A 20,904-nucleotide genomic window follows, 5' to 3' on the forward strand; every position below is an offset into this window, starting at 1 on the left:
TTAAGCAAATTAAGTCTTAATTTTAGTCAAAGTATGATATATTTGGGCTTCAAATAGGACATCTCAGACTGCCTCTTTCAAAAGAGCGTACAACTTTGACTTACTCAAAAACGTACCCTGAATTAATCGTAAGGCTAGCCCACCCTAAACCTAACGTTACTGTTGCTCACTGTTTTGCTTTTATATTCTCTCAGACATGGACTACAAACTTCATGTAGCAGTCATTTCTACTGCTTTACTGTAATTACCGTGTTCTTGTAATGCAAATTAAAGCTGCAATATGTAACTTTTTGGGCAACCCCACTGTACATTTTAACAGAAGCTCTTATCCAAAGCGACTTACAATAGGTAGTGCATACATTTTTATACTTTTTGTATACTGGAACCCACAACCCTTGTGTTGCTATCACCATGCTCTACCAACGGAGCCACATGGGACCCTAGAATTCTGAGTTATAGCTCTTTCATTCTCATTGAATGCAACTCTGAGAGGTGGTAGATCCCTGGGTTGTTAATCTCATTGCAATTGTGAGTGTTGTATACTGTAAGTGCATGCAATGGGCCACTATCAACCTTTTTGTTATTACTTCTCGGAAATGGTCCATTGTCCATGTATAGTAGATACTTACACTTGATATCATATTCCAGGAAACAGATGTGTGTGAAAGGTACACAGCAAATTCACTTGTGTACATTTAACTCAGAGACTGGTAAATGAAACACCACTACATACTCTTTTCACAGACTACATACACAACAATAACAATCGATTTGTTTTTTAAAACTCAATGGAGGCTTAAAAAAGAAAGGGGCAACTTCATGCCCAAATACTTGGTTCTGGTGGTTGTTTCCTGTTGGTGTTGGTGAAGGTTATGTGAAGGTGAGCCACAGCTCCAGAGAGCCAATCGCCAATCTCTGATTGGAGAGGCTATTTTTACTGATTGAACAATTAAGGGAGCTTCAGTACCTCCGTTGAGAGTAGAAGGCAATCTGGGCACACACACACACATGCTCCCACACTCTCTCTCTCACACACACACACACTCATACACACTCACTCGCTCACACACATAGTTGGTCGGTCAGTTAGTCAGTCATTCTGGAGCTTTCCATTCACAGAAACAGACCTCATGGCTCTATGGATAGCCCTATACCTATCCCTCTTCTTGGTAAGTGCCCAACAGAAACTGTGGATGTTGTCTGTAGAGTGTACATTGTATGTGCAGGTAACCAAGCTGTTGTGATGGTGCCCGACCAGAGGAGTGTTGGAGGTACGTTTGGTGTGATTGAACTTATCTCAATGTAGCTGTTCCATAGTCTGAGCATCTTAGTGCATACAGACGTTCTCACCATGGTGAATGTCATTTTGATTTTGTTCACAAAAATAACATGCTCATTATTGTTGAGGGAACACCCTTGCTTTTGTTGTCGTGTCAGAAACACTTGTGGCTGCAGACATGACCTGCGTCATTTTACCGGGCAAATGTAGATTGCACTCTGGCTAGAAGTGTCTGTCTGCAAACAGGGCTGCTCAGCATATGTCTGAGTCTGGTTAAGATTTGTAAGGTACATTTCCTACAGTACATTTGTCACCTGCTCTGATGTTCTCCATCTGTGGTGACTGTTTGTTATATGGGGTAATTACATCAGAGAGTGATTTTCTCAGCGGGTGCTGCCTCACTTACCTAAATAGCATTTTATTATGAATTCACTGCTTTTCTTTGAATTTTGATTTTGCCAACAGATTACCAAACAGGCTAGTGTTGAGTCTGAGCGCACATGTGAGGTCACATTAAATCCGATGGTGGGCCAAAAATGTTACTTTTTATTTTATTGTTTTATTTATTTACTTTATATACTATACTTTGTTTAAGCTTTTTGATGGATTAATCTGTTGCACCTAGGTTGTCGATTGCTGGCATGATCTGGATAACACCGAGTATGACTGTTGGCCATTAGATAGCCCTAATGATTACAACATGATCAACTGTGGAGGTAAGTCCAACCCCTATTCATTGTGTGGAATTGACTTAAAGGAGGGAAGGCGGGCTGTTGTTGTAGTGCTAATAATTTCATGGTCAGAAAGTGCAGAAATGTGATTTCTGGTGTCACTGGATTCCTTATCTTGGAGAATACATACAAAAAAGTCCTTCCTCAACAGTCTGTCTGTCTGTCTGTCTGTCTGTCTGTCTGTCTGTCTGTCTGTCTGTCTGTCTGTCTGTCTGTCTGTCTGTCTGTCTGTCTGTCTGTCTGTCTGTCTGTCTGTCTGTCTGTCTGTCTGACTGACTGACTGTGTGTCTGTCTGTCTGTCTGTCTGTCTGTCTGACTGTGTGTTTGTGTCCAGGGCTGGAGATGTCGTGGGTGCTGCGGCCACCGGAGAAAGTGACGGACGGGGAGGAGTTCAATGTCACCTACACCATCACAGCATCAGACGACTTCTACGAGTATGCAGTCAAAAACAAGATATTCCAGTTCAGGTGAGCCAATGTCTGTAATTCACTCCCTGCCATACCTATCTGCCTATCCATCCGCACATTTGATGACCACACCATGAGGAAGAAAAAAAATGTTCTGGGAATGGGAATGCCGAGAAAGATACTCAAACATTTACTTTATAGATTGAACCTTACAGTGTACACAGTAGATCTACTGTGCATCCAATCAAGTAGATCGTCATCTACTGTGTACACTGAAAGTCCAATCTATAATGTAAATGTTTGAGGCATATCTTCGAAATCTAATATAAAGATATCATTTCCATTACATTACTCAGTCAACATTTGTGTAAAAAGTTGTTTGGGTTGAGGTAACCAAGTACATCCTATAGGGCCTTTTAAATATATTCCCAGTGGATCTCCTGTGTTTTACTGTAGCCTCATATCTGGATGCCTTTGGATACTGTACATAATTGCTGTTTAAACAGACTGTAAAGATCTATCTGTCTATCTACCCATCACTCTCCAGCAACGCCTCCGAAGCCAAAAGGTTCTGTGACAAGCACGACTGTCCCGCAAATTGGAACAGCGCCAACGAGATCAACTGTTGCATTTACCATGCCAACATTCACTCCTGCCCTCTGGCTCTCATGGTCAGTACTGTCACCCTAAAAATCTGGGCTGTGTTCATTGGGCACTAAACGTAAGAAAATGGACTGAAACAGGGAGAGACTACCTGGACTTGTCTAATAAGAAATGTTCATTTTTGTTTTCAATTTCAGAACGTTTTAAAATGTTTTCTGTTTCATGGCCTAATGAACATGACCCTGGGCTTCCCTGTGTGTATTGGGTCACTGCCAGTCTGATGAAGGTATACTAAGGGGGAAGACAGATGCAAAATCCTTAGTTGACCCCTAGCCCCCACCCCGGCGTAGGCTACTTGATAGAAGTGAGAGGATTAGATAAGCGTAAGCAATAGTAATATTGTGCCTCCACTTTGCCTTCTGATTGAATTGTATGTATCATATTATAGCACCTATCCAGGGGCACAGCTCTCAACATGTGTATGTATGGGGTTGTCGGGAAATAGACAGAAGATACATTTCTGGTCTAACCAAATGGACAATAATGCTATTCTATTATTTTATTCAATACTTTTAGGTCTACTCAAGCGGTCAGGGTAGGGGCTATAGGAGTTGACTTTAGGCAACTTTTTGGGCAAGAGGTATACAAAAAAGTGAGTGGTAGCAACAGTAGCATTTGGAGTCCCTTCAAATTGCTTTTGTGTGTGAGGAAAAGCTGCCCTTATTTTACATGGGCTGCTGAGAGCCATTACAGATACACTAAGGCCTAAGGCCAGCCCATTATCTTGCTGCTGACATTAAAACATTTGATTTGTGTGCAAAGGACCTAAAGGCATCGAGTATGTCTCATCAGAGGCCTGAATTTATTGTTAGCAGGGATGGTAAAGAATTTCAAAATACAATGAAGATCAATGTATCTAAATAAATGACAAAATACTTGTATTTTGAAATGTATTTAATTAAAATACATATATTTTGTATTTTAAAATAAAGAAATACATTTGCAAATAGCTGGCCCGTACAGCAACAATATTCTCAGTAACAGTTACAGAAACCTTTTACTTGCTTTGACTGTGACATGACTGTAAGTCACTCTGGATAAGAATGTCTGCTAAATGACCAAAATGAAAATGTACAGTATGTGTGAAAATAAACATACCAAAATCGCAAATCACACTGGGTATTACTATTGGCCTTGTTTCGGGGAGGAGCTCATTAGAGTAATACTCTAATGTACATTTACATTTACATGTGCATTTACATTTAGTTAATTTAACAGACACTCTTTCACACAATAGTGCCATAAGACTTCTGATACCAATGTAGTGTGAAAGAGAGCCACAAAATTGTGATCCACTATAAAAATGGTATACACAAGTATTTTGAAAATACAAAGTACAGCTCTCAAAAGTACCTTGTTACAAAATCCATTGGAGTGTAGTTCAGCCCAGAGTAAAACAAAATTCAAAATTGTCAGAAGTCATTGAAATACATATTTCAAACAGGTGTAACAGAAAAAAACTGTCCATCTCTGCTTGTTAGCACTCATTCTCTCTCCCCCACTCACCCATCACTGTTTGTATAACATTGCTGAAGATTGAAGGATTTAGATTGGTTTTGATTATGATGCTAACCCAATCATGTCGCCCCCACAGAGGCACGGCGGTATTTGTGGCCCGTGGATCCCTGATGACGGGAAGATTGTGACACACACCGTGTCCAAAGCAGGAAAGATGAGCAAGAAGTTCTGGACATCAAAGGTATCTACCACTGCAAAGTAAATGTAAGGGCTATTCACACTACTGAGCCGAACCGAGCTGAACCAAACCAAGCTGTACCGCTCTGACCTGACCTGGTTAAGCATCCACCATTGTTTTTGGAACTGGGCAGAAAAGGACAATGTGAAAAGAAATATCCAAGCCAGTATCGGCACGATACTGTGTTAAGGGTACTAGTAAACAGTAGTGCTCATGTTGTCTTTATGTGCTTTGGTAGCTATCTGACAATTGAGTTTTTAATCACGGTCCCATCCAGGTGGTTCTGATTCATGTAGGAGTGACCTCAGTCATTGCCCATATCAAAATTGGACATATGCATGCAGCTCTGGAGTCCAAGGTGCTGGTCGTCAGTGCTCAAGGTCAGTGTGCTGCTAACACCAGCAGTGTACCCATTTGTTATTATGCACAACTGCTATTGCTACTCAAGGCTCACCCCTGTGGTGAGCACCAAACTTTGGATTGTAATAACTTTTGTACATTGTTTTTTTAGGCTTTGTTTTTTATTTGTTGCGGAAAAATCCAGACAATAGGATGTTGTTGCTGCACAGAAATGTTCAACTCTAGCCTGAGTCGTAGTGGTAATCTTTTCTTCTTGGTGCTTAGATTGACACGCTAATGTTATTGATGAGCCAGCTGGTTTCCCAGGTTCCCAGTAGTTATTTCAAGGCAAAGATAAAAGGTACTCCGGTGTCATAAAAGTTACATGGGATTTTGTGTGTGTGTGTGTGTGTGTGTGTGTGTGTGTGTGTGTGTGTGTGTGTGTGTGTGTGTGTGTGTGTGTGTGTGTGTGTGTGTGTGTGTGTGTGTCTCAGTGTGTGGGGATGACGTCTGCGAGCTGGAGGAGAACTGTCTCACGTGCCCGGCGGACTGTGGTGCCTGCCCCATGTCCATCACCATCAAGGTGGCCATCGGACTGCCCGTCACACTCTTCTTCGGTGGCTTCATCTTAACCATGGTGGTGAGGCACCAAACAAAACATATACACCAAACAATACTACTTTTTTATATTCTCTTGCATCCAGGCCAGGCACAAAACAAACTCACTTCAGAGTGACCAGACAAATCATTCTCATCCAATGCAGATGTTTTTGATAGATGTCTTCTCTCTTTCTCTATAGTGGTTCCAGTACCAGAAACAGAAGATGTTTTGGGACGAAAGCTGGATTATCAACTATAAAAATATAATGTTTGGTAAGATGAGATGTCATCTGAGATGAATTCATAAATGAGAAAATAAGTGAAAAGAGCAAACAGGTGAACTCTTTTGCTTGCTTGCTTATGCAATGCAGTTCAATACATACAGTGGCAAGAAAAAGTTTGTGGACCCTTTGGAATTATCTGGACTTCTGCAGAAATTGGTCATAAAATTTGATCTGATCTGAGATTAAGAATTGTTGACTTGCATAAAGCTGGAAAGGGTTACAAAAGTATCTCTAAAAGCCTTGCTGTTCATCAGTCCACGGTAAGACAAATTGTCTATAAATTGAGAAAGTTGTGGAACATCCAGATGCTCTTTTGCGAACTTGAGACGTGCAGCAATGTTTTTTTGGACAGCAGTGGCTTCTTCCGTTGTGTCCTCCCTTGAACACTATTCTTGTTTAGTTTTTTACGTGTCGTAGACTCGTCAACAGAGATGTTAACATGTTACAGAGATTTCTGTAAGTCTTTAGCTGACACTCTAGGATTCGTCTTAACCTCATTGAGTACTCTGCGCTGTGCTCTTGCAGTCATCTTTGCAGGACGGCCACTCCTAGGGAGAGTTGCAACAGTGCTGAACTTTCAATTTATAGACAATTTGTATTACCGTGGACTGGTGAACATCAAGGCTTTTAGAGATACTTTTGTAACCCTTTCCAGCTTTATGCAAGTCAACAATTCTTCATCTTGGGTCTTCTGAGATCTCTTTTGTTCGAGGCATGGTTCACATGCTTCTTGTGAATAGCAAACTCTAATTTTGTGAGTGTTTTTTATAGGGCAGGGCAGCTCTAACCAACATCTCCAATCTCGTCTCAATGATTGTACTCCAGGTTAGCTGACTCCTGACTCAAATTAGCTTTTGGAGAAGTCATTAGCCTAGGGGTTCACATACTTTTTCCAACCTACACTGTGAATGTTTAAATGATGTATTCAATATAGACAAGAAAAATACTATAATTTGTGTGTTATTAGTTTAAGCACACTGTGTTTGTCTGTTGTTGTGACTTAGATGAAGATCAGATCTAATTTTATGACCAATTTATGCAGAAATCCAGATACTTTTTCTTGCCACTGGTCTTATTGTCCAGGGATGGTAATTTGCAGCATTCACAATTGTAATTTGCGGGATTATTTTCTCGTTTCTTTAACATGTCTCGCACAATATAGCAAATAAATGAATGTAATGTAAAAGAGCATGTCACGCATCCAAACATGTTTTTTCCAATGCTGCAAACAAATTGCCATCCGGGGAATGGTGTCTTTTACATACATTTTTATACTTAATAGTTTCCTTTTTTGGCATATGCAGGTAAAGTGTGTTACATGGGCTTCTGCAGTACGACCAGTCTCCAGCCGGTGAAGAGTAACTCCAGTGTGAGCCGAACTACAGACGTGACTGTCTGCACTGTGGTCAACACCACCTTCAAACAGAGCTTCATCCAACCTGCCATTTAGTAAGATGTCTTACTTAAACACTGAACTGCATAACACATGTGTAAGGCATGGTATTTATTACACAGTTGAAGGGAGAAAGTACTGTGGCCTGGGACTGCTGTAAAGTGGAGCATGCAGAGATATTCACGGCTATTGATAATAATGTATTTGATTCAGAACTAGTGCACTGCAATGCATTTATACAGAGTACATGCACTTATCCAATGTGCACTTATCAGTCGTCAACTATATTCTCAGACAATTATTGTATGAGGAACCTAGTTTTATTTGTTTTAACACCTGTTGCTTTGCATCTGTCAACGTATAGTAAGTTTGCTGTTTTTCTTGATAACTAAAAAAAAGTAATTATTTTCTATTGGTTAGTGATGGAAGGACTGTAGCAGTGAAACACATCCAGAATAAACACTTCACCCTCTCCAAAACTATCAGGAGGGAGGTGAAAGAAGTGAGGTGAGTACAACGTGTGTACTCCTAAAACCTCACACAGACACAATTACCTAGAGTATATAATTTGATTGATCTCATGCAACATTTTCTTCACTTACTGAAGTTCTGATAAAAGTCACATAGTAGTATCCCATCAGGCAAAAACATGTTGAATTAACATTCTCTCACATCACAATTCAATGTTGAACATAGTTTTTGTCTAATTTCAACCCAGATTTCAACAACATATCAACGGCAGGGTGATTTCAATGTTTGGTTTATTTAAAATGAATTCACCTTCGTTGACAACTCAACGTGAACTAAAATTGGATGTTGATTTGTTGTTGACGTCCGGTGTGATTGGATATGACACATTTGCACCACTAGTTCATTTCTAGATATGGCATTGCTATTCCATAGGGAACTGGATCACCCAAATCTCTCCAAGTTTATTGGTGGTTCCATTGAGGTCCCCTACGTCAGTATCATCACTGAGTACTGCCCCAAAGGAAGCCTGGCTGATGTCCTCCTGAATGAGGATGTGCCAATCAACTGGGGGTTCAGGTGAATGTCAAGACATCAGCTTTTTTTACCATTTGTCTGAAGAAAGAATACTGGACTATATAGGGCGGTTTCCTGGACATTAACCTAGTCCTGCACTAAAAGCATTTCCATTGAACATGCTTCTTAGTCTAGAACTAGGCTCAATATGTGTCCGGGACCATGATGTAATAGAACCTAATTCATTTTTTTTGTGTTCTTCATTTATGCTGGCACACAGGTTGTCCTTTGCTACTGACATAGCCCGTGGAATGGCTTATCTCCACCAACACAAGATGTTTCATGGCAGACTTCACTCAAGGAATTGCGTCATTGACGACCGCTGGGTTTGCAAAATCTCAGGTGATACAATTAAGACTTCCCTCTGTAGGAGTGTGTAGGCAGGCAGCATATCTCAACATGCCTTTATCTACTACTGTTGTGTCCTTGAGCAAGGCACTTAACCCCTAACCTTCTCCAGAGGCACTCCTCTGCAGCTGACACTGTTGTTTCGAGCCTCTCGTGTGAGTACATACAGATGAAATCGGAAGTTTACATACACTTACGTTGGAGTCATTAACCTGTTATGGCTAGGGGGCAGTATTTTCACGGCCGGATAAAAAACGTACCCGATTTAATCTGATTATTACTCCTGCCCAGAAACTAGAATATGCATATAATTATTAGCTTTGAATAGAAAACACTCCAAAGTTTATAAAACTGTTTGAATGGTGTCTGTGAGTATAACAGAACTCATTTGGCAGGCCAAAACCTGAGAAGATTCCTTACAGGAAGTGCCCTGTCTGACCATTTCTTGCCCTTCTTGATTATCTCTATCCATTACAGGGGATCTCTGCTGTTACGTGACACTTCCTACGGCTCCCATGGGCTCTCAGAAGGCGGCAAAAAGCTGAATCGTGGCTTTGCAGGCTCTGGCTGAAAAAAAGTAGCTCGTTTGGATAGTGGCTGGTCACAGTACTGTGAGACTCAGGCTCGTGCACGAGGGGATCCCATGCTTTTATTTTCTCTCTTTGTACGTATACACGCTTTCCCGGTCGGAATATTATCGCTTTTTTACGAGAAAAATGGCATAAAAATGGATTTTAAACAGCGGTTGACATGCTTCGAAGTACGATAATGGAATATTTAGAAATCTTTTGTCACGAAATGCGTTGTGCTCGTGACCCTTATTTACACTTCGGATAGTGTCTTGAACGCACGAACAAAACGCCGCTATTTGGATATAACAATGGATTATTTTGAACCAAACCAACATTTGTTATTGAAGTAGCAGTCCTGGGAGTGAATTCTGATGAAGAACACCAAAGGTAATCAAACTTTTCTAATAGTAAATCGGAGTTTGGTCAGGGCTAAACTTGGTGGGTGTCTAAATAGCTATCCCTGTGATGCCGGGCTATCTACTCAGAATATTGCAAATTGTGCTTTCACCGAAAAGCTATTTTAAAATCGGACACCTCGATTGCACAAAGGAGTTCTGTATCTATAATTCTTAAAATAATTGTTATGTTTTTTGTTGAACGTTTATCGTGAGTAATTTAGTAAATTCACCGGAGGTTTGCGGGGGGGTATGCTAGTTCTGAACGTCACATGCTAATGTAAAAAGCTGGTTTTTGATATAAATATGAACTTGATTGAACAAAACATGCATGTATTGTATAACATAATGTCCTAGGTGTGTCATCTGATGAAGATCATCAAAGGTTAGTGCTGCATTTAGCTGTGGTTTTGTTTTTTGTGACATTATATGCTAGCTTGAAAAATGGGTGTCTGATTATTTCTGGCTGGGTACTCTGCTGACATAATCTAATGTTTTGCTTTCGCTGTAAAGCCTTTTTGAAATCGGACAGTGTGGTTAGATAAAGGAGAGTCTTGTCTTTAAAATGCTGTAAAATAGTAATATGTTTGAAAAATTGAAGTTTTTGTATTTTTGAGGAATTTGTCATTTGCGCCACGCCTATCATTGGATATTGGAGCAGGTGTTCCGCTAGCGGAACGTCTAGATGTAAGAGGTTATTAACTCGTTTTTCAACCACTCCACAAATTTCTTGTTAAACTTCTTATGGCAGGTGGGACGGTAGCGTCCCACCTGGCCAACATCCGGTGAAATTGCAGAGCGCGAAATTCAAACTACAGAATTAGAAATATTTAACTTTCATAAAATCACAAGTGTAATAAAAATAAAGCTTAACTTCTTGTTAATCCAGCTGCTGTGTCAGATTTCAAAAAGGCTTTACGGCGAAAGCACACCATGCGATTATCTGAGGACAGCGCCCCGCATACAAAAGCATGAAAAACATATTTCAACCAGGCAGGTGCGCCACCAAAGCAGAAATAGCAATATAATAAATGCCGTACCTTTGATCTTCTTCTGCTGGCACTCCAAAAGGTCCCAGATACATCACAAATGGTCCTTTTGTTCGATAATGTCCTTCTTTATATCCATAAAAACTCAGTTTAGCTGGCGCGCTTCAGTCAATAATCCACCCAGTTTCCCTCCATCAAAATGCATACAAAATTTATCCCAAACGTTACTAATAAACTTTTCCAAACAAGTCAAACAACGTTTATAATCAAACCTTAGGTACCCTAATACATAAATAAATGATCAAATCTAAGACAGAGAATCATTATTGTCTTTACAGGAGAAAAATACCAAAGAAAGCACTCTCATTCATGGGCTTGGAAACACTTCAGCCAAAATAGGAGCCACCTAGAAAAACTACAATTTCTGGCTCATTTTTCCAAAAACCAGCATGAAACTCTTTCTAAAGACCGCTGACATCTAGTGGAAGCCCTAGGAACTGCAATCTGGGAGGATTTCCCCTTATAATAAAAGTGACAGCCATTGAAAACAGTGGTAGGCTGATTTTATTTTAATTTTAAAAAAATTTAGATGGTTTGTCCTCGTGGTTTCGCCTACCATATCAGTTCTGTTATACTCACAGACATGGTTTTAACAGTTTTAGAAACTTTAGGGTGTTTTCTATCCGAATCTACCAATTATATGCATATCCTAGCTTCTGGGCCTGAGTAACAGGCAGTTTACTTTGGGCACGCTTTTCATCCGGACGTGAAAATACTGCCCCCTACACAAGAGAGGTTAACAAACTATTGTTTTGGCAAGTCGGTTAAGTCATCTTACTTTGTGCATAACACAAGTAAGTTTTCCAACAATTGTTTACAGAAGGATTATTTCACTTATAATTCACTGTATTACAATTTCAGTGGGTCAAAACTTTACATGCACAGTCAACTTAGTGTCTTTAAACAGCTTGGAAAATTCCTGAAAATGATGTCATGGCTTTAGAAGCTTCTGATAGGCTAATTGACAACAATTGTAGACCAGTTTACATTAGTGAGTACACAGGACCAGTAAAAAAAGCAAAGGAAAATATTTGAAATTGAATTAATCCTGTGTTCCAGACTATGGCCTGACAGCCTACAGAAAGGAGGACTTTGAGGTAGTCAGTAATGGGTTCCACTGTGAGGATACCTACCGTATATACTATGCCCCTGAGGTCCTCCTGGGAAGCACCTCTAATGTCACTCCGGCTGCTGACATTTACAGGTACTGTAGCCCAACTGCGACAGCTATTATATAGTTGCACCATGGTGATAACCATGTTTGGGGCTAATTCCATTTCAATTCATTCAGTTGAAAAGTAATGAGGGAAATTCAAATTTGACTTCGTGACTTTACAATTGAAATGGAATTAAGCCTAACCCTGGAGATAACAATTTTACTTACTGTATGTGATATTATTATGGTGGTATGGTAATGACTTAAATACTAGACTATGGACATGTTTAAATCAGCACAACAGTACCTGCAAGTTTTTCACCCAAAGTGGTTTACTATATGTCAGTAGTTTTATGCTATGCTAAATTGAGTCTCAGACATGTAGGCTATAAAAGAGCATGCATGAAAAATCTGTATGATCTGGTGTTATTAGATGTGTTCAATGGTTTCTGTGTCTTCTCCTCCCAGCTACTCTATCATCTTAGTTGAGATTGCCACTCGCTCTGACCTCCTTTCAGTAAGTATGATACAAAGATAATACTAATGATAATGACCTTTGACCACACACACTTAGGTTTTTGTTTAACATTTTTTCTATGAACACCTCTCCGACAGGACCAAATGGAGGGCGTGAAGTTGGATATCATGTGGCGCCCTTCCTTGCCTGAACTGAAAGCTGGGAAAGCGGATACTGATTGTCCTGACCGGGGAGATTACTGTGAGGTCTGTGACGAAATTCACTGACATTTGCTGTGGCTTATTATTTAATATTTTTTGTCCAATGATTCAGATCTATTCATTTAAGCATTTTAGGGCAAAATATTTTTTTACCTTGTATTTTTATGTTCATGTTTGACACTGTCCCTCAGACATTGTGCATGTTACCATTCAAGTTTTTGGGTAAAATCCTTTAGGTTTACGGTAAGTGTGCCAAAGAGGCTAATTTCTTTTTTTTGTATCTCTACTCTAATACTTCAACAGCTGATCAAGAAGTGCTGGTCTCAAAATGTCACATTGAGGCCGACTTTTGAGCAGGTGAAGAAGATGCTGGATAAAATGAACCCACACAAAGTCAGCCCTGTGGACATGATGATGAATCTGGTAATGCTCTGATATAACATTTGGCCACTTAAAGGATGAGTAAGTTATTTCAGAAGCTAGCAAATTCATTACTTACCAACAGCTGCAAATCTCAATTACACTACATATTGTTTTGAAGTTCACTTTCCTTACTTTGTCTTACAACACAATCCTTAATCTAGCAAAAACGTTGTGGGTCAGAGTGCAGTATTTATTTAGTTTCATAGCACAAACACTTGCTAGCAGGTTTCTCACACTGGCTTTAGCCGGGGCCTGCCTGGAGATGCATACAGGTGCAGCCCCGAAGCAGCTTGCGCTCCCTTTCCTATCCTCCTTTCTGAGCGAGCTTCCTTTCCTAACTTCCTTTCCTTCTTTTCATTTCCAGGCCATTGTTAATCCCTACCACATACTGTACATGTGAACTCCTTTTCTTTCTCGATTTCCCTTTTCCCCTTCACTAAATGGGGGATCCTGTTTTCTGCAAACAATGCTTGAAGTACCCAGGTCAGCCTTGAACTTCGTGGATTGAATGAGGGGGGCAGTCATTCTCCCCTGGTTTAGCGTAACAGCTAAAATGCATTTGAAAAATACGATTTCAGCAATCGGGAGAAGTAGGCCTATCTAACAAAATAACTACATTAGGCTTTCACTAATCATAAATCATTTTTAAGTGATAATGTCCTCGAAGCCGGTGTTTGGAGGATATATTGGCATGGGCGATGTTAGGCCCGAGACGAAGTCGAGGTCAAACCGTGCCAAAATATCCTCCAAACACCGTCTTCGAGGGCATTATCACTTTTATACAACGGGTTACAAACATATTCAAATAATGATTGACATATTTTCATTAAAAACGTTCTTTTGATTAATTTATTCATATTATTTCATCCTTCCACAAGATATAGTCCAGACACTATTCTAGGGTTGCTACCCAAGCCGGCTGCTGGTTGTCTTTTTGTTCTGTATCTATGGACCCAGTCGTTCGTTCTAAATGTTCCATTGCCATACTGGCTAGCAATGTTCTTTTCCCTTGCTTGCTAGCTAGCCAACTATGGCTAAAAAGTGCAGCCAGAATAACAGTAAAGTAGCTTCATTTGCATTTGTTTAAGCTGTTTTCTAGTGCCATTTTATTTGGATACATCCATAACAATGAGCTAATGAGGCGCGATTTCGCCTGGCATAGAAAATGTGCTCACTCGTCAGGACACTTGTTCAGAGGAGTTAGCCAACACCACAGCTAACACAATCACTTCAAATTGACGCTGGAAAGACTGCAAACTACAGTAGCTGCACTTCATTTCATTTTACCTTTTTTCAAATTACATTTCTTTGTATATATCCTAAAAATGATTCCAGCTGATTCATGATTTCGACTTACTGAGAAACGCTGCTGTCTGTCTGTCTCGTCCCGACTCGTTCATTACAATGGGACAGCTGGAGATCGAATTTGAATATTGAAACAATGTTGCAAATGTCGGAGAGACAGACTGCAACGTTTATACAAATCTCCGCTGTTGAAAACTAAATGTTAGTCTAAAAGAAATGTGAGATAATGTCTAGATGCTTTTTATAGTGGAGATCAAGTTTATAACTGGCCTAGCTGGGATGATGAGAGTGGATTACACAGTCAGATGGAACAGAGTAAATATTCATTTTAACATCATAGATTTAGCCGGTGGCAACTTGTGGAATAGACACTGTCTGGAATGAGCTTTTCACCAGCATTCAGGATTAGACCCACCCGTTGTATAAACATATAACAGAAACTTTGGTACATTTGTGGACAAAATTCTAATTTATGGCTCTAGTCAATCTGTATTGCTGAAGCGTTACAGATTGTGTGATAGAAATGTAAAGGTAATTTCCGATTGAGCCGACTTATGCAGCATTTACCGTGAAGGCAGTCTCCGTTAACGTGGAAATATTTCCATTAAATTTCTATCACGCTGAACTTCCGCCATACAGATTGAATAGAGCCCTTACTGAACCTTTAAATCAAAATGTTATATATTTGGAGAAAGAAAATCAGCAGACTGATTATTATGTTTATCACAATAAATGTCATGAATATCACAAATCTGTAATATAAAATAATTTGGACTTTAGATCAAAATGGAGATATCTGCTGTGTATGGATCTCTGGAACTGCTTTCATAATTGTCAACATACAGTATATTTTCTTATAGGTACACTGCATAACATGATGTCTGTTACAATTCTAGATGGAAAAGTACAGTAAGCATTTAGAGGCCATTGTAGCGGAGAGAACACAGGATCTTCTCCAAGAGAAACAAAGGACAGACTGTTTGCTATACAGTAAGTACATGAAACCACAAATGGTCCACGATATGGCTACTTACACTATATATACAAAGTATGTGGACACCCCTTCAAGTTAGTGGATTCAGCTATTTCAGACACACCTGTTGCTAAAGGGTGTATAGAATTGAGTATACAGCCATGCAATCTCCATAGACAAACATTGACAGTAGAATGGCCTTACTGAAGAGCTCAGTGATTTTCAACGTGGCACCGTCATAGGATGCCACCTTTCCAACAAGTCAGTTGGTCAAATTTCTGCCCTGCTAGAGCTGCCCCGGTCAACTGTAAGTGCTGGTATTGTGAAGTAAACTTCTAGGACAAACAACAGGTCAGACTCAAAGTGGTAGGCCACACAATCTCACAGAACGGGACCGCTGATTGCTGAAGTGGATGCAACTACAGCACCGCACACAAGCTTAAGATCACCATGCGCAATGCCAAGCATCGGCTGGAGTGGTGTAAAGTTCACCGCCATTGGACTCTAGAGCAGAGGAAACCCGTTCTCTGAAGTGATGAATCACGCTTCACCATCTGGCAGTCTGACAAACAAATCTGGGTTTGGCAGATGGCAGGAGAACGCTACCTGCCCAAATGCATAGTGCCAACTGTAAAGTTTGGTGGATGAGGAATATTGGTCTGGGGCTGTTTTTCATGGTTCGGGCTAGCATGACAATACACAAAGCGAGGTCCATACAGAAATGGTTTGTCGAGATCGGTGTGGAAGAAATTGTCTGCTCTGCACAGTCCTGACTTCAACCCCATCGAACACCTTTGGGATGAATTGGAACACCGACTGCGAGACAGACCTAATCGCCCAACATCAGTGCCTGGCCTCACTAATGCTCAGGGCTGAATGGAAGCAAGTCCCCGCAGCAATATTCCAACATCTAGTGGAAAGCCTTCCCAGAAGAGTGGAGGCTTTTATTGTGCAAAAGCGAACCAACTCCATATTAATGCCCATGATTTTGGAATGAGATGTTTGACGAGCAGGAGTCCACATACTTTTGGTCATGTAGTGTATTATGTGTGGTGTTGCCTCCACTGTCATCTAGTGGTAAAGAAGTAGAATGTACCAAAATGACAACATAAATGCTCCCAAAATACATTTGGATGTTGCTATATACTGTTTTTCTGTTTGGAAGAGAAAAAGTTGTTTGAATACAAAGCCATTGGTTATACCAGTGACCAGCATATCTACATTCAACAAAATTCCTCAATGAAACAGTTTGAAAGGCAGGACAATGTTGTGAATCTAAAGTTACTTCTTGTCACCAGGTATGTTACCAAAGCCGGTGGCCGATGACCTTCGTCAGGGTCGCACAGCAGAGGCTCAGAGCTACTCCAACGCCACAGTCTACTTCAGGCAGGTGTCATTTGTAGGGCCAAGAGTTTTTCCTAATCAGGTCACGTGATCTGGAAAAACTCTTGGCTCTAGTCATAAGACAGTGCAGTATTGTGGTACATCCACATTAGTTCATGTATTGTGTCCTATGGAGGTGTTGAATTCAGGTTTTTATTTATGCATTAAGAAAGAGTTCTATCCAGATTCCCTCCCAGCTGCCACTGTCTACCTTTTCAAGTTAAAGATTTAGAGATGAGTAACATTTCTTTCTCCTTGTTGGCAGTGACATTGTGGGTTTCACAGAGCTCTCTGGCTCAAGCACTCCTCACCAGGTGGTGGACTTTCTAAATCAGCTCTACACCACGTTTGATGACATCATTGATAATTATGATGTCTACAAGGTGGAGACTATAGGAGATGCTTGTAAGTATGATGGCAAAGAATCTGTCTCTGCTTCCATCCATCTGTTTGTGACTGCCTGTCTGTCTCCATTAATCTTTCCATCCTTCTGTCTGTTAGTTCGTCTGTCCACCCATCCATGTGGGTATTGTTTTCAAGATTGATCTAAATGTGTCTGCCCCTCCAGACATGGTGGTCTCCGGTGTCCCCAATGAGAATGGCATAAACCATGCGGGAGAGATCGCCAGCATGGCTCTGGGTCTCGTCAATGTTTGCCATGCCTTTAAAATCCCACACAAACCCACCACACAGTTGAGGATACGAGCTGGCATCCACTCAGGTAAACAAGTCCAACTGTGCTATGTTCATTAGGGCACACTGTGTCTACTGAATACAACCCTTGTGACGTCTCACTGTTTGAGTGGAGTAATGGTAATAATTGGTAATAATGGTCAAAATATCTAACTCAATTGCATCTGGTCTGCCCTTGTTGAAATGTTAGGCAGTTTTGCTAACGGAATGTACATTTATTTTGTGCTATGTATTCAATCTGAAATGTAAAAACAGCCATTACAAAATGTGTGTTTTCCCACGTTTAAATCCTACTTGTATTTGTGAGAGGTATTTTCATGTTGAATGCACAGAGCTGTCTGTTTGAACTACTGGCACAAAGCTCGGACACCCATGCATACCCCACAAGATATGCCACTAGAGGTCTCTTCACAGTCCCCAAGTCCAGAACAGACTATGGGAGGTGCATAGTACTACATAGAGCCATGACTACATGGAACTCTATTCCACATCAAGTAACTCATGCAAGCAGTAAAATTATTTTTAAAAAACAGATAAAAATACACCTTAAGCAACACAAACATAAACAAACGATAACATACGCACTATACACACATGTGCACATTAATTTTGTGTTATTGATATGTGGTAGTAGAGTAGGGGCCTGAGGGCACACAGTTAATATGATGTGAAATCTGTTCTGAATGTATTGTAATGTTTTTGCCTTGGAAGCAGGTAATGGGGATCCATAATAAATCAAATACAAATACATCCCCACAGGACCCGTAGTTGCCGGTGTCGTGGGAACCAAAATGCCACGGTATTGCTTATTCGGTGATACAGTGAACACAGCATCGCGGATGGAATCAACAAGCGAAGGTACTCAAAGATCAAATGCAACCCTTGAGTATATAAATTTAAACTCTGTGAGTGCAGTTTGTAGGCCTAAGTACAGTGAAATATTCTGATTCAGGGTCTTTAACAGGCCAACTGACTCTACAGACCACTCAGTCTGGCTAAGGTTGAGCATATTGTTCATGGGCTGGGTGGCAGCTGAGGTTGCCATTGGTGGGGCACCGATTTAGCCCCTCTGCCTTTATGCCAAGCTGGATTTTCTCTGTCTGTGCTCTTCAGCACCCTGCAGAGGGTTATATCACGAGAGAGAGCCGTTCTCCTCACTGAGCTCTTATAATCCTGGTAACCAAGCAAAAAAGACAATGACGGTAGAAAACAGTGACCCTAGTGCGGTAGTGATTTTAAAACATGAAACAGTGGCTTTTAGGCTACTACATGAAAATATATTGTTTCTCATGTGATAGGGCAGGATGCACAACATTACTTTTGTAGTACTGAATTACTTGTTGTACAATGTTACTTTTCTAACACTGTATTTGCCATTTGTAGATTGTCATTTATAATCCAGCTAGTATAAAAAAAAAGTGTGATTATCTCCATAGCCCTGAAGATTCAGGTCAGTGGAGCCACTGCTGACCTGCTAAACACACTGGGAGGTTACACTCTGATCTGCCGAGGATCACTAAATGTCAAGGTAAGATAATCAGCCATTTCCCACTCATTAGTATCGATAAAGACACAGTTGCAAAGGGTTAATGAGGAGAAAATCTAGCCTGCTCCCAGATCTGTTTGTGCTGTCTTGTCAACTCCTGGTCATTGTCTTTGCCCAAAAAATATGGTTTGACAACTCCTATGGTCGTTGTTTGGGAAAGACAGTGGCCATATGCAAGATGGCCTATGAAATACAAACTGTATCCAACAATAGTGTTGTCATATCACCTTCTCACACTACTAGTTTGACCTAATTTAAGAATGCTCCTAGTTAGCAAATTTACAATATAGTATTATCTGTCTGTTCTGTGAAGTGCTACTGTCGGTATTCTCGTGGGAAACAGTTAAAAAAGTGTGGGGGGTCAAGTGGATCCCATGGGATGGGGCCCAACGTTCATACTCATGGAAAGACTGCATGTCTCCATTAGGGAGTGGCCTCAGCTGCTTTGTGCTTGTCCCTTACCAACCCTAATGGCCCTCATTTAGCATTTAGAAGGACACACACATGCTCCCCAAATACAGCCCCTTTCTCAGGAGAGAAAAAGCTAAACAACATCCATTGGTCTTGATAGGCTGTCAGACATACAGTATAATGCTTTTGGATGGTGTATGACCTACAAGTTCAGCCTCCATTTCTATGCATCAACGATACTGCTCTTTGTTTGTACAGGGAAAAGGTGAAATGACGACTTGGTGGCTGGAAGCAAAGAGAGAAGAATCCTCGGACCCACTCCTCAGATCCACCGAGTTCAGAGGAGTCCCTGTGCCAGTTAGCAACTAGCCAACTACTAGCCTTCATAGTCTCTGTCTGCATAATATATGGACCACAGTTTGTGTTTAACAGCTGTATTGTGCAATTGATATAAAATATATTTCTATACTGCCCGAGAGTCTTGGAGCTGTATTGTGAGTTTGTACAGTGATTTTATGTTCTGGCAGTTATTGTATTTATTCATATCCATATGATGGATATATACTTGATATGTGCACTCATATTATATATTGTAATGGAGATGGATGGGGGAGAGGGAATAAGCACACAATTAGATTAGCCAGTGTGGAATTCAAACCACAAGTCACATGACTTTTCCTTGAGTCTCTAACATTGCCGCCAACAAGTCTAATGACCACCAGAATCACACCCCAAATTCCATAGGATATCTGGAAAATAATCCATTACAGAGATGTAGTCTAATTGTCCACATATTCCAATATGATGAATTGAAATGCACAGTGTTGTATCATATAATATATTATGATATTATCTTTACCTGATTTGATTCTATATGTAAAATACTGTAAGCACGTTATTGTTCTGTATTGCTATGTAGTTCCTTTTGTTGGTAGGGAGGTATAGTGTTTTCTGTTGCATTTCCCACACACCTCATTGCTACCAAAATAAGAATTAAACTGTGATCCTTCTGAATTTCTTCACTTCTTTATAACATTTTTCTCGTCTGGTGCAACACAAATAATACATCATTTGGCATTATAAACTGGGTGGTTCGAGCCCTGAATGCTGATTGGCTGACAGCCATGGTACATCAGATCGTATACCACAGGTATGACAAAACATTTATTTTTACTGCTCTAATTACGTTGGTAACCAGTTTATAATAGCAATAAGGCACCTCGGGGGTTGGGGTATATGGCCAATATACCAGGGCTAAGGGCTGTATCCTGGCACTCCACGTTGCGTAGTGCATAAGAACAGCCCTTAGCCATGGTATGTTAGCCATATACCACAACCCCTCATGACTTATTGCTTAAATAAACCATTCAAAATATATGGCAAAAGTATGTGTTATTTACAATGTTACTACAATTGAAACTTGACACATTACATTTAAGGTTTCTATCCTGATGGCAGCTACATTTCTGCTTGACCCAGAACTGAAAAAGCAGACATTTCCTGTGTGATGAACTGTTGCAGATACAATAGTGGTGA

At 40.4% G+C, this 20,904-nt stretch overlaps 1 protein-coding gene across 1 annotated transcript; it reads left to right on the forward strand.

Moving 5' to 3' along the window:
- Positions 1–1,130: 1,130 nt before the first annotated feature.
- On the forward strand, positions 1,131–20,390 carry LOC106613447 (atrial natriuretic peptide receptor 2). The gene is made up of 24 exons (XM_045688603.1): positions 1,131–1,169; positions 1,745–1,804; positions 1,905–1,995; positions 2,345–2,477; positions 2,965–3,088; positions 4,675–4,779; positions 5,054–5,156; positions 5,610–5,755; positions 5,916–5,988; positions 7,304–7,448; positions 7,813–7,899; positions 8,296–8,439; positions 8,657–8,778; positions 11,860–12,004; positions 12,425–12,473; positions 12,572–12,679; positions 12,938–13,057; positions 15,259–15,352; positions 16,634–16,721; positions 16,984–17,123; positions 17,287–17,439; positions 18,171–18,269; positions 18,848–18,939; positions 19,627–20,390. Exons 1-24 carry the CDS (start codon positions 1,131–1,133, stop codon positions 19,735–19,737), a joined length of 2,571 nt encoding a protein of 856 aa, XP_045544559.1. The 3' UTR covers positions 19,738–20,390.
- The last annotated feature ends 514 nt before the right edge of the window (positions 20,391–20,904 follow it).

Source organism: Salmo salar, chromosome ssa10, assembly GCF_905237065.1.
Source record: "Salmo salar chromosome ssa10, Ssal_v3.1, whole genome shotgun sequence".
Lineage (NCBI taxonomy): Eukaryota > Metazoa > Chordata > Actinopteri > Salmoniformes > Salmonidae > Salmo > Salmo salar.